The 25761-nt window shown below is 41.7% G+C and overlaps 1 protein-coding gene across 2 annotated transcripts; it reads left to right on the forward strand.

The window, feature by feature from the left end:
- Positions 1-1840: 1840 nt before the first annotated feature.
- On the forward strand, positions 1841-25031 carry nr3c1 (nuclear receptor subfamily 3, group C, member 1 (glucocorticoid receptor)). 2 transcript variants are annotated; one of them, XM_037076726.1, is made up of 9 exons: positions 1841-2033; positions 2859-4066; positions 16541-16701; positions 16948-17064; positions 17187-17468; positions 18311-18455; positions 19294-19424; positions 20070-20227; positions 20671-25031. In XM_037076726.1, the coding sequence occupies exons 2-9, from the start codon at positions 2859-2861 to the stop codon at positions 20821-20823; spliced, it is 2355 nt and encodes a 784-aa protein (XP_036932621.1). In that variant the 5' UTR covers positions 1841-2033; the 3' UTR covers positions 20824-25031. The 2 variants fall into 2 exon arrangements, with proteins under 2 accessions (XP_036932621.1, XP_036932620.1); XM_037076725.1 differs by having other exon boundaries at positions 1842-2209.
- Positions 25032-25761: the final 730 nt, after the last annotated feature.

Genomic DNA, 25761 nt, shown 5'->3' on the forward strand with positions numbered 1-25761 from the left:
AGGTCCTAGCTGAGTGTGGAGTAAGGACATCTGTATGTTACATTAAAATTGAGACTTGCGGACGTTATCTGCAGTGTGGCCCGGGCGGAAACGCTGGGACACAACGAGGCAGGTCAGGTTGAGACGCGCGTCTGTCAGCTAAGATGCTGCTCAATAATTCATGTCTGAAGCGCCACAAACATGTACATGACTGACGTTGAAATATTCATTGATAAATTTACATTGCCCACTTTGTGTCAGTGGGGACTAATTTGGCAAACAGTCCAGTGATTTTGCTGCCCTATAATGTACCATAGCACAGGCTGGAAAGCAAGAACCAACCTCCGTGCAGAGTTTATTATCCCCTCTGCATGTAGTAATAGCCTGCCTTACCTTATTTCCTCTTCTCCTAGTCACTTATCAGCCACTCATATTTCCACATGAAAGAGAGGCAGAGGTTTGAACTGGCACGGCTCGGGAAACAAAATCTATTTTGCAGTTTTCTGACTAAATCATAAATGAAGTGAGCAGTGCTGCAGCTTTTAATAAGTGAGAGGGCACTCTAACCTGGCTTCTATTTGAATAAAGACAATCTTTGTTCCGTGCTATCTTTGGAATTGTGCGTATGGATTGTTGCCTTCCTGACAGTAAGGTGAGAAAGGTCAGCCATCACAGCTAACTGATTAATAATTATCCAATAGCGGGTTATTGTTTACTGGCGCAGCCATTGCAATGACATTGAGTGTCCTCTTGAGCCCCTAGAGGGAGGACAGTAAGTACACCAACGAGGAAATTATTGTCGCAAAATGTTATTCATTCATTTCATTAGCTGATCTAGTCAGCAGTCAATCAGTCAGTACATGATTTGTCTGAATGGTGCCCTGCTGTTTTCGAATAACAATCTTTTTTTTTACATTAAGAGTAGTGCTGAACATTGCACTGCTGCAATGCAATACCAAATGATTTCATGCAATTTACACCAAAACATCAACTGCTATTGTGTTGCATCCTGACTGAAACATCGCAGCAGAGCAGCGAGGAGTGATGTGCTTCAGTTTTTTAAATAGAAATAGTCCAACCTAAGAAATCAAAACTAGGTAGGATTGTTTTTGCATCAGAATTCAGTCCCCACAATCAGTTGCATCAGATTTTTTAACAGCAATCCTGTGACTTCATCATGATTTATTTATGTATTATCATGTGTTAATTATTAATGATTTTACAGTGTTGGTAGTGTCTGTGGTCGGATACCCAGCTGTACACTCGCATCTCATCAATTTTAGCTCCTGGTATTATTATTTGGAGATATGGAGTGAAAGCTCCTTTTCACGCGGCAGATTCAGACCTATAGGCTACTTCTTTTGAGTTTGAAATAAAAACCACCCTTTAGTTGCAGTTCCTAGCCCAGAGATCACTGAGACTGCATTCATGTCCGTTCACAATTTCTGCCACTGTCCTCTGACTCGGACGTCTGTTGTCTTGCTGTGACACAACTGCAAGACAGTGGAGCCCCAGTGAGCAGCTGTGTGAACACTCGTGTAAGATGAGGCGAATGCAAACAGTTTTAATATCCACAACAGTTTGTTTAATTCTCATGCACACTTCACATAACTTTCACCACCCTTCACACTGCTGTTTGGATCCTGGCATTATCAAACTGCACTGAAACTAATTCCTGCCTTGGAATGTTGAGTCTTGATCACGATATGATTACTGATTTGTAGTTAGTGAAACAATGGTTGTCAGTTTTTTGTATTTTTTTTTTTCATTGTAAGTCCCTTAAGGCGCCCTGAGAGCTTGTCCTCCTTGAACATAACAAGCTGCAGTTGCCTGGCGCGGCCGGCAGGGGGCGCTGTGTGTTGTAAACAGGTCTGCCATGGGGCTGGCTTGCTAGTTCTCCATTTTGTATGTTTTTCCTGGAGGTTAGCGCCTACTTTCCTAATGGCTAGCTGTGAATCCCCATAGCTCAGCCAGCTCAAGGCAGCCTGCGCGACAAATTGCAAGCAAGATCGCACTGGAAGACTGGAAAACAACTCACAAACGCTCTTGAATTGGTGTGTTTTTTTGTTTTTTTTGTCGGTTTATCAAGCCATGTAGCTTGGAGCCGACGCGCAGCGAGCAACGTTAACAAACATTGAGTCAGGGCTCCGTGTTGTGGACTGCCACTTTCAACCAAAACAATGTTGACAGACGACTTGTGGACACATACCAACAATCAGTCATTTCAAGGGTAAATACGAGCTTTAATTTACATTTTATTTGATCAATATGTTAGTTAAATACACATACTATAACGTAGCATTAGTCGGTTTAACGCTAAATATTAAACGATTATAAGGGCTAATGTAGGCTAGCAGGCTAACGCTACTGTCAACGACATTCAACCGAAATGTGGGGACGTAGCCAGTTTACCTTAGCCACACTGCTACCTAGCATGCCAACAGTTAGCAGTAAGCTAACGTTAGCATATGCTATATTTTGGTGAAACTTTCCCGGTTTTCTGTGTGTGGATTCTGGCTGAACGCACGTTGTGTGTGTTTACTTTAAGTGCCGTGTAGGTGGGCACGGCTGTCCGTGTGCATAAACTAATATTAATGCTAACTGCGAGTAGCTAACGTTAGCTTCTCAAGCTATCAAGGGCGCGCGGGGGGTGTGCTTCTGCTGCAACTTTCCCCAGTCTTATTGACCTAGCGTCCAAAACTTGTTCTCCGCATTTCATAACCTGAAGCTGTTTTAATGTACATTAGAGCAGCACTAGTCTTTGAGCACGTCTGATGATCCCTCTTTAGTGTGTTTTAATGTGGTTGCTAGGCATTCTCGTAAACGACACACCTTTCTGTTAACGCTCTCTTGTCTGTTTCCCCCCCTCAAATGAGAAGATGGATAAAGGTGGAGTGAAGAAGATTACATACAGAAGAGATGACCATTCAAGCAAATTGGTCTATACCGAAAGCGCTGAGGAGGGAGGTCTGTTAAAAGTCGCTCCTCAGAGTGCCATGTCCATCACCTCTGCCACATCTGTCGTTCTTCCATCCAGCCCGTTGATGCAGCCAGGACAGGTGCCTAACGGCCTCAGTGACAGCCCCTTCCCTGAGGAGCTCACCTCCATCACAGCCACTGTAGGCCCCGTGTTAGAAGACTCAGAGTCCAGGGGACTGACCAAAGATCAGAGGGTTCAGCAGCAGTTCCTCCAAACACATACTTCATCTGCGTTTGGGCGTCAGATCTTGAGGGAGCATTTGCCCCAGTTGGAGGCCAGTATAGCTGACATTAACCAGTCCTCAATGGATTCACTTATTGGGGGCTCAGATCCCAACTTCTTCCCAATGAAAACAGAGGATTTCTCCATGGATAAAGGAGACCAAGACCCCATTGACCTTGATCACGCCTTTGAGCACATTGGCAAAGATGTGGACGTGCACCAGAAATTGTTCAGTGACAATGCTCTAGACTTGCTCCAAGACTTCGAGCTCACTGGGTCCCCCTCAGAATTTTATGTAGGGGATGATGCCTTCCTGTCCTCTCTGGCAGACGATTCTCTGCTTGGGGATGTTGGCTCAGAGAGGGACACAAAGTCTGCTGTGGCTGAAAGCATTAACGGCAGTGGGGCAGTCTTTGTTGCTCTCAATGGCAGTAATATGACAAGTCCAGATCAGTCGTGCCCTAGCATATCCCCATCTGCCTCCTTAACCCCTACAACCACTTTGCCTGCATTGGTGAAGAAAGAAAAAGATGCCAGCTTCATTCAGCTCTGCACCCAAGGTGTGATCAAGCAGGAGAAGACGTCTGCAGGCCAGAGTTATTGCCAAATGAGCGGCACATCTTCCACAGACATGCCCAGCTCTAACTCCATCTCCATCTGTGGGGTCAGCACTTCAGGAGGACAGAGCTACCGCTTTGGAGTCAACCCCAGCAGCAATGAAACTCAGCAGCAAAAGGATCAGAAAACAGTAACCAGCCTGTTTCTCCCGGTGACGACCATCGCTGGGCCCTGGAACAGAAGCCAGGGTATTGGGGACAACGCAGTGCTGAACAGGGCCAGTGAGGCTTTCTCGAGCTCTCCCTCTTTCTCCACCAGCTTTTCCAGGTGAGAAATATTGGCAGTACTTGGCTGTTTCAACTAACCTGACCTTTCGTTTTACTCTTAACAACCTGAACCAACATGTTAATGTGGTGATCCCAGCCATGTCTTAACTTGTGTCTCGTTTCATCCTCCCTTGCATCACCAGTCAACCGAAACACATCTTTGCAAGAAAGCCGTTTCCTCCAGCTTCATGCCCACAAAATCCTTGAGCTGAAATTATTAGGAATTTGAATAAGCAAAATAGGTTTTTAATCAGAATTATTTATGAGGTCAAAATAAATATTTGCTGATTTCTCTTGCTCAAATAAGATTATCTATGCAGTGATCCCTCTAATGTGGTTATCAAAAACCTCTGACAAAGTTATGTAGCAGAGGCAGGATATTTGACATTTTCACAGTAAACTTAATTGTCTAAAATGAGATCAGTACATGTAAACACTAAACTTCACTGAAAATGTAATAACTAAGATTTACCCAAAGAATCTTTTTCCACAGTCACATCAGGGCAAATCGAACAACATATACACAGATACGGACATATCTGTGATCAGTCGATTTGTTGGTTTGGCTTTAGTTTTTTTTTTAGTTTTTTTAGAATTATTTCTATTAGTGTTTGTAGATAGGGGAGTGTTAGGGCATACTGCCTGCAAATTTAGGAAGGATTTGGACGGCTCTTCTTGAACACAATTCTGAAATTGAAATGCATTTTTTCTTTCCTCCAAGCAAAGCTCACCTGAGCAATGTCACAGAAATGTCAACCTGAAGAGATTTTTTGCTCACTGCTACTCGCTGACAGGATATGAATGTCATTAATTAAAACTGCTGGCTGCTGATTATTTGTTTACGTGGCTTTATGGTTCACTGGTTTATAACCTTGTGTGTTAGGAAATGGTTTCAGTGTTATAATTGAGGTGTCTTTGACACTGCTCATGTTACTGGAGTGCAGTAAACAATAGACCGGGGAGAGACAGCACCTCATATATCACCAATCTATTTAAAAGATGCCTTTGTCAGCCTTTAATGTGAAGACATAGTGACTTTAGTGACTTAGATGCCTTTGTCAGCCTTTAATGTGAAGACATACTGACTTTAGTGACTTTCTGACCAGCATTCGCCAAAGTTATTAATCAGTGCTGAGTATCAGTAATTGTTCATTTATCAACCTTACTTGTGTTATGATTTAACTTAGGCAGGCGTTGTTATCTGTTTTCACAAATGAAATACTGGTGGTTCTGGATAACAGCTATCAAAAAGGTGGTTATCAGCTGCTGGTGTCAGTCCAGGATTAATCCCATTTGAGTGCACATGTGAAGGAGTTCGGGTTTATAACAAACACCCAATCACATGCTGCATCACTAGATGCAGGACGGAATATTTAATACATGTCAAACAGCAGATCCCTCTGGAAAAGGTTAAGAAATTGCAATTAAAAAATTACTGAATCAACAAATTGTAATCCATACATTGTAAAGATAAGAATAGACTAAAAAGTGATAGAAATGGTAGAAAATAACACAGTCATTAAATGACAGAACTTGTGATGTATACGTTTGTGTTGAATTGTTTTTAGGGGTCTGCTTTTTTACATGCTACATAGCATGAATTAGGTGTGAATGGAGTAGAGGAAACGTACTTAAAGCAAACAAATTATATGCATTTCTGAATTATAATGCACATACCTTTGTTACTTGTAACAGAACATTCATTTCTTTATTAGAATGTAATAACTGATTGGAGCAATTATATATGGCACCCAATTAATATGCAACTATATGCAGTAAATTGATTATGTTACAAATGAGAGGATCGTAAGCTTCCTGTTAATGGTTTGTCGGCACGTCGTTCTGTGTTCTTCAGTACTTGTTCCTTCAGCACAAGTGTGGTGTTTTTGTTATCGGAATGGTAGCTGTATTCTACCCTCACTGTTGAGACATGAGGAGGTGGACATTTTCTATGTTTTGATAAGCCAGAACAAAAACTGCTCCTGCAGGTTTGGTTTGCAGTGTTGGTTACCATGGCAATGGAGCTCAATTTAAAATCAAGTCCTCGTCCTGAGACAAAAATGCCAGCTTTAACCCCTTAACCACTTAGTTAACCCACTAATCCTGTTTCGTGAGACCGGCCCGTTGACTCTACAGGACGTGGCTGCAGCAATAAGCACAAGGTCTGGAGAAAGGATGTGCTGTTTAAAAACCAGGGGAATTCCACTTTTATCTAAGTCACTTTTTTTTTCTCCTCTGGACAAGCCTGAGCGTCAGTATGTGTGTTTGTGGCATGGCTCATTGGACACGTGATCCTCCAGTTGCGTTATGCCAAAAATAAACCTGCGATGTCTTCGCTTGAAGCAGATCTGTCTCCACGGAGCAGCAGAGACAGTCCATTCAATAATAGGATGAATGAATTGTGGCCTTTACAGAATGATCAGCCCTGTACAGTCAGGAGGAAATTCTGGTGTAGAGGAAAGTCAAAAGGGCTGCTTGTTTCACTGACTTCCTCACATGATTTTGTTGAATCTTAATTTCTGCTGTGATTTCTTTCCAGTGAGCATCAAGTCACAGTATTTGGGCTCCACCCGGCCCCACAAAGTGCCTTTTGTAAAGTCTTTCATTTGCTGCCCTGTAGACTTTAATGGCTTCAGCTGTGAACGTGGCTTTAGGCTCCAGTCGTGAAACGGCTCAATAGACATTCTTTCACCAACACTGGTGTGACAGTCACACATCTTAGAGGCTTTTTTGTTCGTGTCTCTTTTACATTCACGCCTGTCTGACTCAGTATCTGATGGGAGTGATCAGCTCAAAGATTGGCACACAGGAGTGCGTCATGTCAATGAGGGCACAGCTGTGTTCGTGTTTTTATTGTTTGGTATCATCTTCACGAATGTCTGACAGTCAGCCTAATGCTTGGTGACCAGGAACAGATGGGGAGTGACACGAGATACACCTCATTTTCATTTCACATGTGGTTTTAATTACTTTGGCTGTGTGTATGTCAGTCTGTGTGTGTGTTTAAGCATAGGATTATGTCTGCAAATGGTGTGAGCCCAGATGATTTTGTGTGGGTGTTTGGGTATTGGCTTATAGGTGTGTAAACTTAGCATTTCTCTCTAGTGAGTGGGCGTTGTGTTTTTGTCTGTTCTCCTCAACCTGCGTGACATTTAGCAGCTTGGAATCGGCTGAACGCTGGGCTGCAGCGGCTCTGTGGTTGTGAGGTGTTTGGCATTAGGTCAACATCACCCCCATCTTCTCACGCAGTGGTGCTGCTGCCGCTTCTTGCTGCAGCTGAGGCCCGGAGGACCTCGCGTGGCACAGAGTACCTGACCTGCCTTGGCCCCAAAGTTTGCTGCCCTGCACTGTGCAGGTCTTCTTGCATCAGTTAAACTACCTGAGACTTGTAACAAAACCAGTTGTCTCTCACATGCCCAGTGCATTCCCATACCTTTATCTGTTCATTCACGCATCATAGGGTGACTCAGTTTTACAGTCTGGTTCACAAACAACCAGTTCACACAATGAAGAATGCCTCACGTGGAGAAATGCTCCTATTTTGGGAAATACACACCCTCATCATATGATAACTGGCTCTTATGTGGCATGACCTGATTGAAACCGAACTGCTCTGAAAGGAAATACCACCAGTGATTGGGGAAAAGAGGCAGATAATGATATAGCTTGTTTAGTGGGCCAGTGTTATGCAACTTTTGTTTTTAGCATGGTATTTCCTCCTTGGCCTGTGATAGGCCCAAACCATAGAGTGGAGTTCAGTTTGTGGGTCAGCAGTAATGACTTAGCCATACTGCTGCTGACTTTAGCCTGAGCCGCTGTTGTGCTCTGTTGTGATCCTCAGGGCTCCATGACAAAATATGATCCATAAAAGCCTTTTATAATGCACTCTGTAGGTGACTGGAATGTCTCACAGGCTTTTGACTTGATTGTGTGTAATGGATGGCTGTTGTTTGGAGGAGTACTAAAAGGGGCTCACTGAATTCAGACAAAGCAGTGTTGTTCAGTTTCAGCCTGTAGAGCTCTCTGTATGCACGCAAGTGTGAGTATTGTGTAGTTCAGGATATCATACAGATAAGATGTCATTCATTCCAGGTTTAACTGAAGTCATGTCAGTGGAGCTTAGTTCAGTTTTCTATTTGTTAATGAATATAACCATTTATTGTCTGTCTTGTCCGGTCTGATTATGCTGAATATTATCTGGAGCTAAATTTATTAGTTGATTAATCCCGGAACATAAAATGAATCAGCAGCTAGTTTTTGTCATTTTATTGGCACAAATACTAAACAACTCAGTGCAAGGATTTGTTGCATTTCCAGGGTGCCAGACTTACTTCTTACACTGGTTTCCCTTGTGTGATGCACCAAGTAACACATTTTGATTTAACTTTTAACACATTTTGTAAGACATTGTTCACAGGCTTAAAGCTGTAGATAAAAGTTTTTTTTCTTTGAATCTCACAGGAAGCAAGACATTGCAAAAAATACAGTTACAAGAACCGGGGAGCAGTACACTGCACACACAGACATGCACTGCACATGTGCAAGATCTACAGAAAATATTTTTATAGGCGACTGTCTGAACGCTCAGCTGGTATTTGTTAAAAACTGTTTTTACAGGCTATATATTTTATATCTTTGATCAGACCTCTCAAGTTTTAACCGCTTATACCACCGATATTTAGGTGCTTGTGCGACCAAAGCCTTGTTTTCTTTGTTTTATAAAATAGTATAATGAATATCTTTTAGGTTTTTAGACTGTTGGACTGATGGTAGAGCTGCAAGGATTAGCTGGTTGTGGTTTTTGGCAGTAAATCAAGACAATACGTTTTTGAACTGTTGGTTGAACAAAAAAAGCAAATTTATGATTTTGCTTTGGGCTATGGAAAATTGGGAGGAACGTCCTTCACAATTTTTTAGATACTTTTTAGTAACTTAATGAGTAATCTATTCCCGAGTATTTGTGAAAATAAGCTGCAGGTTAGTTGATCATGGAAAATAATCTTCAGTTGCAGCCCTAGTTGATGGGATGAAGTAAGCAATTTGAGGATACCATCCCCTTAAGAGATCTGATGGAAATGTTAAACTTGTATTTTTCTTTTTATAATATTTTAGATACCAAAAAATTAATCTATTTATTGTGAAACAAGGGGCAAATTAATCAAAAAGAAAAATGATCTCTAGTAATTACCACTGATAGGAGTAATTCTGACTTGGAGGCTCAGCCTGCTGTGCAGTCAGACCTGGGCTGAATGAAGCAGCGCCTGGGCAAGTCAAAGAGCAGATCCAACTGTGTCTGTGCTACGGCAGTAAAACTCGAGAGGATTTCACATGTGGGAATATTGAGTCAACTTTGGGAAATGTCTATGACTCACTGTTGAATAAACAAGAATAAAATAGACAGTGTTAGAGCAGCTTTTTGACTTCTCTTTCATCGCAAACACTTCTGTTATCTTTTCAGGTTTCCTCAAATCCTGCTCAAGATAAACAACTAATATGCTTCAAATGAAAATATGTGTAGAAATCTGAACCAGTATGTTTTGAAAGCATCCTATTGATTAAATGTAGATTTGAGTCCTTGCATCAAGGGTGTGTTTGACAGCTTCTGTGCCTGCAGGATTTTGTAACGACTTGTTGAATGTGTGGGTTTCTTCATGACAGGGTAAGCCCAGTAGCCCTGTAGCTGGGTATTAACAGACAGTTATTCTATGTCAGCTGTGAGAATACAGCCTTATCTAACCAGTGCAGGGTCCAGATTGATAGGCCGTGGACTACGACATAGATTCAACTGGTGCTGGTGAAGTGAAATGTTGTTTGTCTGCCCTGTTGGTATCAGCTGTGGTTTGTTCCCTGGTCTGATATATGAGCAGTTTTACGTTTAAGTCCATTTATATATAGCCTTATGTATTTATATAAAGCTTATACATAGTGCATGAATAGTCTCTGCTCCCATTCTTGGCTCTCTGTTTTGAGAGCAATCTTTGGTCGGAGCTATTCAGTGCGCGGTCTCAGTCCGACACACCCCTCACCTCTCTGCCTCCCTCACCCGTCCTCTCTCTTCCCCTTCGTCCGTCTGTCCCCTGTTTTAGCTTCCTGCAGCCAAGGGCAGAGACCTTGACTGTCAGCAGAAGCTTTCAGCTGCTGTAAATCACCTGTCATGATTGCTCGTGTGTGTGTGGGACATGCAGGTCTTTTAGCATTGTATATTATGCATGAGCGTGTAGATGTGCACATGTGTGTGCACGTGGGCGTGTCATGAGTGCTGTGGCAGGCAGGCAGGCTGCCGTGAAGTGCTCACTCGCCTGACCTACTTTCCCTCCCGCCTTCCCACAGCTGGCGCCGAGTGAATGCACCAGATCAAATGCCAGCCATTCCAGTCGCTTTCGCGTTATTACCGCATTCCCCTGTAACCGCAGTTTTGCTTTTTTTGTATTTAGTTTTTGTTGTGTTTTGACACTCAAGAGGCTTATAGAATTTCCCCATATCGAGGTTAAGAGGATATAGCTAAGTCTGTGCGTTGTTTGTGCCCTTCGTCTTACTTTTGTTGTACAGCTGCCGAGTCAGCAAAGTCAACTTTGGGAGTGGGTTCCTCCCTCATTCAGCGGCAACCAGCTGAAGGTATTACGGTTATGCACACAGTAGCAGCAGCAGGCCTCCAATTCATTTTACAGGCCAGGAAGCTGCCTCCCACCTACACAGAAGTCACTAACGGCTCCTATTATGGAAACTAATATGGAAACTCAAATCCCTCTGGGTTATTTCTCTCCTGCTCAGCCATGGGGTTAGTTTAGTCTTCTCTGGTTTTTGAAGCTGAGCCGAAGTTACTGCAATGGGGAACCAAATGTATCTGTCAATAAATCATCAAGGAGGAGACAGTGACACTGAGGGATTGTCCAGCGAATCACATGTGAAGTATCTCACTAATGGACTTTGTCATAAATCAGAACAATGGCTTTAAAAACACTTCATATGCATGTAAAACTGCTCCAAAGGGTGCTATATGTCAACTGTATTAATTTCCTATGGCAGCACAGCACTTATTTCAGGTACTTATAAAGACATACTGTCTGTTTGTATTAGAGGGCCCAGGAAACAGATATTTTAGAGAAGTCCAGCCTGGTCTTTAACCAAACAAACCCCCTTCTCTCCACTCCCTCATAGAAGCTGTGTTGTTGTTATGCGTGCAAAAATGATTCAGATCGTGCAGGCCAGTTCCCCTTTCTATTTTGGTGGCTCTTAGCTCGGGGAAGGAGCACTTCCTTCTGATCGCCTCTTCACGCACACAGATGAAGATGAGATGTTTCTACCTGTGTCAGTAGCAGTTATAAACATCACACCGAAATCAGGTTTTAAGCGTGCAACAACCTGGACAGATTTTTGTAAAGATCCTCTATTTTCAGTCTTATTTAGGAGCATGACCTCACCACATGTGAGTCCGAGACAACCAGTGGAACTAAATAACCATTCATTTTTTTCTCAGAGATGATGTGTGTTGTGACTGGGCCTGAAGTAGGTCAGGGAGGATGATGTCAACTAATATATGGAATAAATGCAAAAGCACTAAACAGTCTTCTGCACCGAAAGGGAAGTAGGCTGGCACTGTAATGATGTAGTTCTTACAGCTGCTTGTCTGGATTGATAAAGAGGCTGGGGTATACAGAGCAGTGGCCTGCCAAGCTACTCGTGACACTCACAGCTAAAAGGGGATTATGAATTGTTAAGCAGGCCAGTGGGCCACCAGCATTATCGTAAGTGCATGAAGTGGCTTGCCTCATTAAAACCCAGGCTGATTGATCTCACTCCTACAGAAGTAAACGGTTAACTTTCTCAGCGCTGCTCTTGTTGAAGCCGAGGCCCATCTCGGGGTGTCTCTGCCTTTGTGCTGTGACTGTGCTCTGACCGATAGTAAACTCAGAGGGAATGCAAGAACTTCCTGTCGATGGCGAGCTCTCGCTTCAACAGATGGTTTCAGAAAGAGGAAATTTGGTCTCTGCAGATTGTCGTGCAGCTTTGATTGGTTTGTGTGCGACAGTACACAAAAACAGACTTGTAACATGTCCCATGGCTGAGTTGAATGCCATCCACTGATGCCAAATTGTATTTTGAGTAAATATTGAAAAGCATCGACTTGACTTCAGGCTTACATTGGTGTTGTGAAACATGTAGCGGCTGCAGTAATTGGATTTGACCCAGTAGCCTAAAGCCTGCTGGTAAAGCTCTCCTGATGACACCTAGTGGGCCAGCGAAGGACAAATGGGTCACCCATTCACACCCTATGACATCATCTTCATCACTCTGAATAGCCTCCACCGCTCCTGAGGGCTTTTGTTTGTGTGTGTCCATACTGTATATTGTATGTATGTGTGCTTAACTGTTATGGAAACCCACAATAAATCTGTGTGGGAGACAGATGGCATGCTGGTGACATCATCGCAGCAGCATAGGCTTTATATGTATTGTATTAACCAACTGTTGTTTGTGTTTACTGTGATTCAGTAAAATGACAGTTTATCAGAAGATTTACAGAAAATAAAGGCAAACTATACAACATGATGCCTAGATCTGCTTGTCACAACACAAATATGTGCCCAGATAAATTCTGTGAATTTTTGCCCATCCTCAAATATCTACAGTGAAGCATTCCTTTCAGCTGTTTTCTGATAACTGATTGTTAAGCAGCATTACTTGCAGTTTCTGCTAACTTGATGGCAGTGGATCAAGCTGTAAACACAAAATTGACATATTATCACCTTGTAAACTTGTTATAGCAGCAAGAGTAACATTTCTGGCCAGTGGTGAACTCCCCCCCTTATAGCAAGAAGGCTTTGGTTTAAAACATGGCAGCTGGCTGGGACCAGTGTGGCGTTTCCATGCGACCCTGAGCGGTTGTCTTTCTCTGAGTCAACCCTGTGATTGCCTGGACACATGTACAGGGGTGACCCATCAAGGATTGGCATGAATTGATTGACGTTTCAGATCGACTCCTCACGATCAACATTCCTTTTTCTTCCTGTTTTCCATGAGGGCTTTACCCTAAACCAAGATTTTCCAAGTTGACTCTGAGTTGGCAATTGTTCTGAATATTTGACTTTTTTTTAAACCTATAATTACGAGAAATATATGCTGTTCATGGCAGTCAATCCAGTACATATGAAGAGCAACTGCATTATAAAAATATCAGATCTGAAACAACAAGCAGTGCCCTTCAGTGCACCATAGTGGCTCTTGTGTGGCTCTGTACAAAGATGTCAGCTGATAAGAGAATAACGCATGACAGCAGTTGAGGAAGTTGTGCTGGTGTCTGGTTGAAAATGCAGTTAAGCCAACTTTGCTGCATTTGGCACCAAAGCCGAGAGTGTTGGAGCAGCAACTGCATAGTTGGGTGATAATTAAGGTGGCCGAGAGAGCTTAAGGCATAGCAGCTGCAGAAAGCACATGCAGACAGACAGAACAGAAGCAAATGACGAAACAGTCTTCATGTGCAGCAATTAGAAAACATGCTGCAAGTACACACAGCACAGCTAGAGTTGGACAGTTGTAAAATTGCACTTATATTATCTCTTCGTTATTGGAATTGGTAAAAGTAGAGGCAATCATACAATGCCAAATTGCTTTCATTGACTTTAAGTGCAGCATCTACATCAAGCTTGTTTGTTAGGAAGACAACACAATTGCAATTAGCAGTATATGGTTAGCAAGGGTGCTGAGAGAAACAAAGAAGTCTGAGTTTTAACAGAACCAGTCTTATTAGCGCTGTGATCATCCATCTAATCCATCCAGCAGAATTAAGTGGAAGTTATGAACTTCTGTTAAAACTAGTCTGTTTGTTAGAGCAGGGAAGAGAGGAGAAACGAGCGCAAACCTAAATGAACTCTGACATGAAAACGACTCAAGTGCTCATAAATAAAGTATTGAACATGTTGGGAATTGGATCCCTGAATCTGGTTTGTTGGAAAATTGACCACTACTAGGTTTTTGGTCACAAACACAGAGTCTCGAGTTAGATTTAAACGTTGCAGAATAGAAATGGTAAAAGTTGTCAAAATGGTAAAGCAAAGTGGTGCGTAATTCTCCAGTTTTTGAAGCATAAATGAACAAATGCCACCATCTATGAGTTGTTAATCGGTATCTTGGACTTTGAATACCGAGCATCAACTGTTGCAATAACTGCAATTATACTATACTATACTATCACACTGAAACCACATTTACGGTTCACATTAGTACAGGTCAGATTAGCTAGGCTTGCCATTTAACTTAACACTTAGCAGATAAGACTAGTCAAACAGACTAAATACTGAAATATGCATGCGCAACATGGCTTTCTTTTTTTGAATTTTTGCTGCAACTTGTAGAAAGGTTGATTATTTGTGATTCTGTTGTGATCCTAAGAAAACTTTCTTAGGGGCTTAAGACAACACTGTGCTTGGAGACAGTGATATATTCTTGTTTTGGGACGCAAATGGAAACAAAAAATGATTCAAAGTTCGTCTGTATTTGTAGGATGTTCATTGTAGGATGTTCATTTTTCTGCATTTATATATAATATGTTTCTGCTTACTACGTAGCTTTGTGGGTTGGGCTTTTTATTTGAGTTAGAATGATGAATCTAATTTCCAAGTCTAAAAAGGAGTGATCTTTACTGTTACTAAAAGTATTTATAATAATGTTCCTTCTGCTCAGGTCGTTCACCTCAGACAATGATGAACTGTGCACACAATATGGGGTGTGATTTGTTTAGTGCTTCTGTGTAGTACATCTTGGCTGTATCTACCACACTGAAATTAAACCTTTTTCTTCCTCAAAGCTTTTTCAACGAAGCACCTCAGCAGAAGGTAATTTTTAACAAGAGCAGTTGATCAGATGTTGTAGAAAATGCTGGTTTGCAGAATTTTCATGGATTTAGATGGCGTGTGTTCTCAATTAAATCTGCCCCAGGTCTCACCTCTCACAGTTGGTCCAGCGGGGAGCTGTTCAGTGAGCCCCCTACTTTGGGGTGAAACACTCCAGGGTTTGAGTTTCAACTGTACAAGACAATGCAGTCAGAGACAGACAGGAAATGGAAGCTCACTAACTATCATCGTAAGAGGTGACTGGATAGACTTACTGAACGAGGTGTGTTGTCAGTGGTGCTCAGAAAGCTCTCAGACCTCTCATGACTAGACGTCTCCTCTGGGGTCTCTCCCTGATCTTTTATTTTTTATCTGGCAGCTGAATTCTTCATCAATGCTTTGATGTTTCTCTCAGGTTTTCCCATCCCCGCTACACCCACTGACTGCTGGGGCCTGACCTGCTTTCATGCTAATACCCTCATGTGTTGCATAACTCCAACTGAACTTGGCTTCCCGGTTCATTTCTGCATAAGTGTGTCAGTGTGCATTGACAGTTCACAGCAGCTTTTGTCGAATAAAACACTTTGTTTTCATTGCAGTGGCAGGCCTGTGAACATATGGACACAGTTGTTTGCATGTTCAGGGCTCAATATCCACTCCTTGTGGGCGTTGTTGTTGCTGTGGCCACTGGGTTAGAAAGGGGGTGTGGACCTCTGGCATAGGGATGCTGCAAAACCCGACGCCCTCTTGTGGTCATTTTGAAAAAGTGCATCGCTAACCACCGTAGACTGGGTCTGGAAACGTTTGTGGTTCAATTCAAAGGAAGAAGGGCTGGTTTATGACAAGCACTGGATTTAGGATGTGACCACAGATCTTCAGATAATTTAGGCCTTAGGCCCAAATGGGCACAATGGACGCACTTCTCCCCGCTCATGATGTTGGGAACGAAAGCTAAGTAAAGGGGGGGATGAAAGCACAAAGAACGCATTGACTCCTATGTGTGTACACGTATGTGTAGTATATCTGTGTTTATTTATTTAAAGTTTTAGTGCAGAAATGTAAATATGACCCGCAGCTGAACCCTCAGAACTGAGAGGATGCTTTCAGGAGCAGAGCAGGACAGAATGTAAATGGCCTACTGCAGACGTACAACATTTGTCTCACATGGATTTGGCTAAAATGTTTTTATTTTGGATTTGAGTCAGTGTGTTGTCTGTGTTAATAGTTTTAATAATCTTAGTTACAAGTTTTCTTATAAACAAACGTAATGATAGCATTTAATGTTCTGTGTGCTTGAGGTCTAACAAACATGATGAATGCATGTCCTTCCTCATAAAACTTACAAAGCCAACTATTCCTGGATCATTTACATCCATGTTTATGGGCAGTTATCCTTTTTCCTGCCCTTGGAGATGCTTTGCTGCATTTCCTGTCATTAACACTGCCTGTAAATCAATGGATAGTGTTACTGTGTTGACATGAATGTATATTATGTCACCCATGTGCACATGCATGCGCATGTGTGTCTTCAAACAAACAAAATGGGCACCCACACATAGAAAAACTTCTTTGCTGCGCTTTTAGAGGTCAAAAACTTGTAAGAGAAGCTGACATTTTTCTGCTTTGTGTCCTCCATCTCCTTCCAGTTCCATCTCCAGACAGGAAGCGGTCACTGCTACGTCCTCAGCACAGGGAAAGAGCGGGACTCATAAAATCTGCCTGGTCTGCTCTGACGAGGCTTCAGGCTGCCACTATGGCGTTCTCACCTGTGGCAGCTGCAAGGTCTTCTTCAAGAGAGCAGTGGAAGGTACAAAGCCATAAGACATCATTATTTGCTCAGTGATTTATTCATTGCCTGCGATAAGCTCATTCATCGCTAATCTGTCTGGCATTAGTCTGCTCAAAAGCTGGAGTCATTATGATTTTAAGTTGAAAGCATGATCATCACAAAGTAAAGGACGGTGATGCAGCTAATTAGTTTTTCCTCCCTGGAGTGTTTGTGACAGCAATGAAGGTAAATAACAGATTAATCTTTCTCTTCTATGTGCCTCAGGGCAGCATAATTACCTGTGTGCCGGGAGGAATGACTGCATAATAGACAAGATCAGGAGGAAGAACTGCCCGGCCTGTCGCTTCCGCAAGTGTCTGATGGCAGGCATGAACCTGGAAGGTACATATTAAACACACGGATAACGCCAAAATGTGTACCCTTGATTTGGTTTAATTGCTCCTGTCTCCTCTTCACCTTTTTTCTTCATCGATTTGAAAACTTCTCTGTTTTCTCTTCTGCAGCACGCAAAACCAAAAAGTTGAACCGCTTAAAGGGGAACCTGCCGAGCAACCCGCCCGAGCTGACCACTCCTCCGCCGATGGAGGCTCGCTCCCTAGTGCCCAAGTGCATGCCTCAACTCGTCCCCACGATGTTGTCTCTGCTGAAGGCCATTGAGCCGGACACCATCTACGCCGGCTACGACAGCACCCTGCCCGACACCTCCACCCGCCTGATGACCACCCTCAACAGGCTTGGCGGCCGGCAGGTCATCTCAGCTGTCAAGTGGGCCAAGGCTCTGCCAGGTTGGTAGTGTACCCTGCCAGGATGAGTGTAAATGTGTCCTTACCAATGAGTGTGGAATATGTATGGTGGGGTGATTATAGTATTTGTTAGTTAGTTAGCAAAGAGATGGACGATTATGTCAGGACAAAAGGTTTTTATGACTTCTAAGTTAAGAGAAGGAAAAGACTAAGGCAAGTTAAAAATGTGTGCAGTCTAGGGCTTTATCATATAAAAAAGAAACACTAGATCCCACCCAATACTGGGGCAGATATCAATACAGTTCCGTCTGAATGATCATTTTTGCATCACAGTTTTTGTTTTAACTGAAAAACCCATTAAAATCATGATGATGTGACATTTGTTGGGTTCTTCTGTACCAAACAAGCATGGTTGCTTACATCTGAAGATTTGTAAGCTAGTGCATCTCTGAAACATAAATGCAATACTTATTAGTACATTATGAGGCCTTTTTGTAACATTTTACCCTCATCAGAAAATCAAAGCTTCTGTGTTTTGGATATTGTTATTTTTGTACTGTCCTCATTTTTCATTCTGTGAAGGCACACACAACCCAAAAAGCAGCCAGTACAGATTTTATTTTCACAGCTCCAACACATTGCAAGCATGAATATTTCACAAGTTTAAGCTAAAAGCAGGATATGTTGTAATGTATCAGTGCAGCGCGAAACAGGTGTCTTTTCTGCTATGACTTGTGTAAACAAACACACTGGCACTACATCTGGATCTCCTCCATCTGGGCTGAAGTTGGCACATTGTTTCGTAAACAGAGTGAAATCTGATTATGGTGCTCACTTGGAGAAGTTGAAAAAAATCTACAAAATATATGTGTCCTTCCGCTCAGGTTTCAGGAACCTGCACCTGGACGACCAGATGACTCTGCTGCAGTGCTCCTGGCTCTTCCTCATGTCTTTCGGTCTTGGCTGGAGGTCTTACCAGCAGTGCAACGGCAACATGCTGTGTTTCGCGCCAGACCTCGTCATAAACGAGTACGTACGGGTCCATTTTCAGTCACTGTACAAGTCTAACGTTTCTTGGTTAATTTGATACCAAAAGTACTGAGACTTAATTTGTACTGCACATACATCAAGCACTAAAGCAATATATGCAGCCCTCTTTTTCTTCCATCTGTCAGCCAACGCATACATCTGTTTATATATCAGTGCAGCTCTCTGCTCTGTGCCGGGTGTGTCGCTTCTCCCAAGAATCAAACAGCGTCTGTCAGCTGTCATCAGTAATCAGAGTTTCATCCCTTGAATAGACTCGATGACTCCATTTGTAAACAGCACCGTGAGAGTCTGAGCAGTCTGCACAGCTACCATGCTCAGGGCTGTAATAGGCCTTTTGATATCTTCCCTTTCCTTCATAATCACAAGATTGAAGTTAATCGGATCATGATTAATATCTGATGATGTTATGTTCTCTTTTTGTCTTTATCCAAACAATCTTTCCCAGTTTGATAAAAGACATTTTCATTTTTTAAGGTTGTCTCATGAAATGCCGCATTTATGATTTACATTTGTATGAATTTCATGTTCACTTAAGCAGCTTCTGAACATTGATTTCATAAGTTTTTGTTTAAGTTTTCTCCCACTTTCACCCACAACACTACTTCATCACTGAGATGATGCTCACTCATCATCTCAGCCTTCCACTCTGACAAACTAATAGACTGAATCTCATTTCAGGAAGAGTGATTTGAAATGGGATCCGCAAATTGTTTGCAGCAAGACCTTGAACATTTAATCTATTACAGCAGCCCTGTAAGCCTTCTGTGACTTATGGTGAAACAAGAGCGCATTGCTTAACTGTTTCTTACACCACCAGGGAGCGGATGAAGCTGCCCTACATGGCCGACCAGTGCGAGCAGATGCTGAAGATCTCCAGCGAGTTTGTCCGGCTGCAGGTTTCCCACGACGAGTATTTGTGCATGAAGGTCCTGCTGCTGCTCAGCACAGGTCAGAACACTCAGCCTTCTTCCATCATCACCTGTGCAACTCGTGCCATATTAATAGAATCATTACAAAAGCCATTACTCCGATCCAATACTGTCCATGGATCCCTAAAGGACAAAACTTCACATCACAGCACTTTCCCAGCTCATTAACTGAAATGCAATTATTGTAAACAGGTATTGAATCTTCACATGGCTGCCTGGCTTGACACACACACACACACACACACACGCACAATTTCACCAGCTAGAGCACTTACTGATTAACTGCAGTGGTATCTAAACATAGCCTAGAGTGGGAGAATTAAAGGTGTGATATACAGCCAGCAGTTATATGTAGCTTTAATAGACTACAGAGCCCTCCTCAGTGTGTGCTGCTCTTGTTCTGGCAGCTGTCTCCTGTAAGCACTCTGCTCTGCTAAATATTCTGACCTGCTAGATGTTAACCAGCTCCTGTTTTTTGTTTTTTTTTTGTTTTGTTTTTTAAAGCTATTCTCGGCATGGATAGGATCATTTGAAATATAAAGATTGTCCCTCCCCTTTTGCAAGCTGTGTGAAGTGTGGTGCACTGGTGTGTATGACACAGAGTACACTACATCACTCCCATTTCTGTCCCAGGTGTTGACATTTTATTTCACTTCTCTCACAGTGCCAAAGGATGGCCTGAAGAGCCAGGCGGTGTTCGACGATATTCGGATGTCGTACATCAAGGAGCTGGGTAAAGCCATCGTGAAGCGTGAGGAGAACTCGAGCCAGAACTGGCAGCGTTTCTATCAGCTCACCAAGCTGCTCGATTCCATGCACGAGGTACAGAGATCCATCCTCCCACTTTGGCATTACATGTTATCAGCAGATGCTTATTGACCACCTGCAGTCTGCAGCTTTCCTAATCCTTAAACAGTGATTTACTGTCTGTGAGTGATGCCATTTGTTTAAAGCCTTTACTGGTTCAAGAAAATGCACGTTCCAATAATGCAAAGTTATATTTACTAGCAGGATTTGATTGTGACAGACAGGATACTCATATTTCAGTGAATTTTGTGAATGTTCTGTGAATCCAGGCTTCCGTTAGTACAGAAGGCTTTTCTTTACATCTTATTTCAATGAAACTGATTGTTTGAGACATACTAACATCAGACAAACATCAGATAAATCATTGTATGCTGCCAAAGGCGTCAACAAAATCAAGATAGGTCATCGAGTGTTTTTCTATTGATTGTCCACCAACACGTTCTCCTGTGTGTCTGCAGATGGTCGGAGGACTGCTCAGCTTCTGCTTCTACACCTTTGTGAATAAATCCCTGAGCGTGGAGTTCCCGGAGATGCTGGCCGAGATCATCAGCAACCAGTTACCAAAATTCAAGGCCGGGAGCGTCAAACCTCTCCTCTTCCACCAGAGATGACTGTGCCCCATAAAAGACACAATGCCTTAAATTCCCGCCACATCATCTCATCGTCTCCCCCCCTCGCCACCCCCTTCCTCCCTACCCCCACCTCCCTCCCAAGAGCGACAATGAAAGGGACTGAGGATGCAAAGCGTGGAAGGAGTGAATGATGTTTTCAGGAGCAAGTATGCAACTTTGTGTAGTGAGTTATGGGTCTGGAGAAGAAACCAGACAGCAAGCACAGAGCAGACTAAGATGTAGTGTGTAACACGTAGGAAATGTTTGTAAGATAGAAGATGATCGCAAAGAGAAATAGGCTTAACATCCATGTCGTCTCAGGTTTCTTACCTTCAAACACAGAACGATATCTGAAGTAGATACAAACAAACATCTATGTACAGGTTCTGATAGTATTTTCTACCTTTTCAAATTGTAACAGTTTATACAATTTTCCAGGTCGCTGTTACCTGGGAAGGTAACAAAGCTTAATTAATAACATGCTCTTAAGTAGGCTCTTTGACTGTATGGTCCTCTTTTAGTTTTTATAGGAGGTTGTAACAAAATGTTTATCAGTCACGTGGAGAAAAGAAAAAAAAGACGTTTTTTCCAGTCATGTAAAAAGCATATTTCATTGCTTTGATAGATACTTCGGACATTGGAACTGACGTGCACCGTTCAAAGGATGATTTCTCCCACACGCCGACCTCTTCCAGGTTTACACACGTCTATTATAAAAGGGAAAAAAAATGTGCCTTTTTTGCTTCGAATATCATGTTAGCCATTTCTTTCTACCCGTTGAACCCATGGTGGTCTACCTTCATCGTACGTTGATTGTACTTTTTCATGTGACATGCAGTTGCAAGTTTTTCCTTTTCCTCGACGGCTGTGTTTATCTTTAGAAGTGGCAGCTCGGTCCATCCTCCCTGTGTGCAGAAATTATCCTTGTCCTTTTTTAGATTATTCTAACCTTGCTTCCTTTCACGCGATCTCACGCACACTCAACTCCTTAAGTGCTATTTGAGCACTTTGTACCCTGCTAAAGGCTTGAAAAGACTGTGAAGAAAGACTGTTATGCTGTTGAAGTCTTGAGCGAAAGATTTTTTTAGATGGAAGGTAGGGAATGTTTTCTTGTAGGAAATAGCCCACGTTGATGTTTATTCTAGCCCCTACTCCTGCCCCCGTAGTCTAATGATGGAATGTGATAGATACCTGCGTCTACCAATCATAGAAGAGAGGGCATATTTTATTGTTTGCAAGATTTTGGTCATTTTTAATCCATGAGGAAAACTAATTTCTGTGGTTCAGCCATAGCTCCAACCGGTTGGAAAATAACCGTCCTTCAATTTTTAAAGTTGTTTTTACAGTCTATTTTGTAATACTGACACACATGCAGTCATGATTCTGCCACTGATAATCCTTTGTCGACAGTACATTCACGATCTTAATAACTTTCTGCTTTAGCCTAAAGGAATAGTTCAACATTTTTGGGAAATATGCTTGTTTGCTTTCTGCCAAGAGATAGATGAGAACATTGACACCACACTCTTGTCTTAACGGTTGATGTGGAGATGAGTAGTAGCCTGAAGGCTGGAGGGGGGAAACAGCTAGCCTGGATTTATCCAGAGGTAACTTAAACCATTTCTACACCAAAATAAGTTTCCCACTGCTAGGAGTTTGCCTTTCTTGTAACTCAGTTTTTTGTCATGTGGGAAAGAGGTTCATCTACAGATGTGCGGTTTTTGCATTTTGTTCCCTTTCAGACACAGCCATGTAGCTACTTGTCCCAGTTTTTAAGCTAAGCTAACTGGCTCCCCGCTTCATATTAATCACTCAGATGTGAGAGTGGTATCAGTTTTTTCTTCTAACAGTCCTCAACAAAAGAGAAGCACATTTCTCAGAATGCCTGAACTGTTCCTTGGAAATGGCGAACAGCTCGTGCGTACTGCACTTTGGATCAAGACGTTGGCAGACTCACCACCCTGTAAACCTCCCACAGCTGCTGATAACCTTTGAACCCCCTCTGCTCCTCTAACGCCCTGTAGGCACCTTGTCTTAATGTCTGTATAACTTTAGAAAATTTGCACGTTTGTTTGTCCGCTTGCTAGTCAATCCCCCTTAACGTTTGAAAGCACTTAGCATCAGTCACCTCATGGAGTAGTGGCGCAGTTTGAGTCGAGCGTCACTGACTGGGGAGGCAGGCAAAATGGATCCTTTATTCTCTGGGAACTATTTCAGTGCCAAACTCCTGTTTTGTCTGTTTTCGGTGACGCCGAAAAGTTGGTCAGTGTTTGTATCAAAATAGGAAAACACGTCCCAGTATTGATGCTTTTTTAAAAATTTGTCCACAACTTGTCAGCAAAGTGAATTATGAGTGAGCTTCAGTCAGTTAACGAGTGATAACCGAGCTGTAACATAAGGCACTTGCAGATGTGTGATCACAAAGAATAATGTAGGTCTGTCTCTTTTCTTTGTGTGTCGTGTGAGTAATTTGAAATGTGCTGCAATGTTTCCATCGTTTCATCAGCACAAAATAATCCAGGTTTTGACGTGAATTTGAACCTTACAGAGGAACTTTATAAAGTTATAAAGAAAAGCTCTTGACAGATTTAGAGATGATGCCCTGCCAGTTTAAAAATAATTGGATAAATGTGTCAGGTGAGTGACTACAAAGTGCTCGCTGGTGCATTTGAATATGAGAAAAAAAAAAGTCAAACGATTCTGCTGCTGGTTTTTGTCGCTAAGCTATCCAAACAAGAAATGTAAAAGCACTCATTATAAATGTTGAAGCGCTCCCATGCTCAGGTTGTTGAAATTTGATGTCCGATTCACACAGTATGTGGTTGTCCTTGTTCAGTTGTTTTGTGTCCTGAATTTAAGAACCAAAAAAAAAAAACCCTTCAGTTTTTGGATTCCCAAAACGTGTCTGCCTCTGTGATTAATAGTGTATTTTTTGTCAGGTTCAAGTCGTCAAATTCACTCCACAGATTAGGATAACGTTTCAGGAATGTGCTGCCACGGTCGTCATTCACACCCATGCTCAGATTAAAAAAAATAAAAAATCCCTTCTGAAGTTTATTCTAAAAGTTTTAAAATCATCTTCATCAGTGCATAGGGGTTACTCATGGGTTACTTTCACATTCAGTGTATCCAAATCTCTGCTGCTGCTCATTTAAACAGGTATATATATATATAATATATATCGCACACTTGCCTCTTCTTGCTCAAAAATGTAACCTCTCTTACTCATTTGTGCATTTTTGAGGAGGACATCTGAATATGCAATAGAAACGACAGATAATCTATCACCGTCACATTACAAAATGTGGTCGCTTCCTCGTTCTTTATTTTCCAGTATAAGCTATTTTCATACAGGAGAATCACACTTAACTTTATCTCTGCAGGCCAGATTTTCAGGAAACAGATACACTTATACAGTCATAACACACATTTAAAAAAACAACTGTTTGTTTGAATGCAAGGTGACCAAAGCAAGTAGAAACAAACTCAAAATTACGTAGCTCCTAGAATACAAATGTACAGTTCTTTGTTTTGGATTTTTTTCGCGAGGGAGGGGGGGGTTGTTGTTTTTTTGTTTTTTTTTAAAAACACATTTTTTACTCTAACACAATGGCTTTGGTCAAATTCTGTAATACTGTGAATAGGATAGGAATTGGTCTTTTTCACACACACACACAAACTGTTTGTGAAAGTAATCAACCAGCTTGAATCTAAAAAAAAAAAAAGAAAAAAAAAAGATTTGCACTACCCAAATATTGTTTGAAAATCTATTTTGTATAAAACATATGCAGACATTAACTTTTGAGAATTATCAAGGGCAGATCATGTTTCACTGGTATATGCTTTCTCTAAAAAAAAAAAAAGGTAAATAAACATTTGTTTTGCTTACATTTTTTTGAATATGTACATATAATCCATTGTAAAGAAAATGTGGTGTATTTGTCTCCAAATAATAGTTTTTCTATACCTTCCCTCTATATTATTTCTCCTCTGTAGTGTGACTCCAGTCGATCTTTTCCTCCATTGATTAAAGGTCAAACTGTCTGTCTTCGTGTGGTACTTCTCATATAAAAGGAACTGTATGCTGATGTTTGCCATGATATTAACTCGATGATTCTGAACAGTGGAAACGGTAGGGCTCATTGTAAGACACTTCCCGTGATCACAACCAAGCACTTGTTCAATCAAATAAATACGCTTTTCCATTCTGGCAGCTGCTTTATTGACCGATGATGATGACCGTTGACGTTCACAGAATTATATTTGGAGCATTACTGGTTGAAGGTTCTTTTTTTTTGTCATGGCTTCAAAATAAAAACAATAAGTTTCCATGTAGAAACCATATAAGCCTCTATTGGACCGTTAGTGGGTGTTTTTTTTTTGTTTGTTTGTTTGTTTTTTAAATTGGTGTTCAAGTGAAGTAAACCTGAGAGGAGTTACATGATACTGAGGAGAGTCCAGCTGTAAAGTTAAAGGTTTAGTTCAGCCAAAAATGAAAATTCGATCATTATCAACTCGCCCCCATACGGATGGAGAATCTCCAAACGGGATTAATGCAAAAGCTTATAGCTTAACAGTTATGATGAAGATTTCAGCTGTATAAAGGGTGTAAACAACGTCCACATGGTTGTTTTGTTTTGTTATCAGTTATTTAAATACAAGTTAAAGTCCTGTTTTCATAATTTTACTTAAGTATGAACATCAAACTATACTTGAAGTACTCACGCTGAATAGCCAAACTTAGCTTAATATATTATATAAGGAATCAATAACATCTTATCTTGAACTATAATAACATATAATTTATTTGTTTTATTATCAATCAAAATCTGCAAAGTAAAGTTTTCAGTTAACTATTAGTTAAAAAGTACAACACTGCCCTCTGAGTTGTGGGGTACCAAGTAATAAAGGTGCACTGTGTAGTTTTGGGGAAGACGT

This window comes from Acanthopagrus latus, chromosome 18 (assembly GCF_904848185.1).
Source record: "Acanthopagrus latus isolate v.2019 chromosome 18, fAcaLat1.1, whole genome shotgun sequence".
NCBI lineage: Eukaryota > Metazoa > Chordata > Actinopteri > Spariformes > Sparidae > Acanthopagrus > Acanthopagrus latus.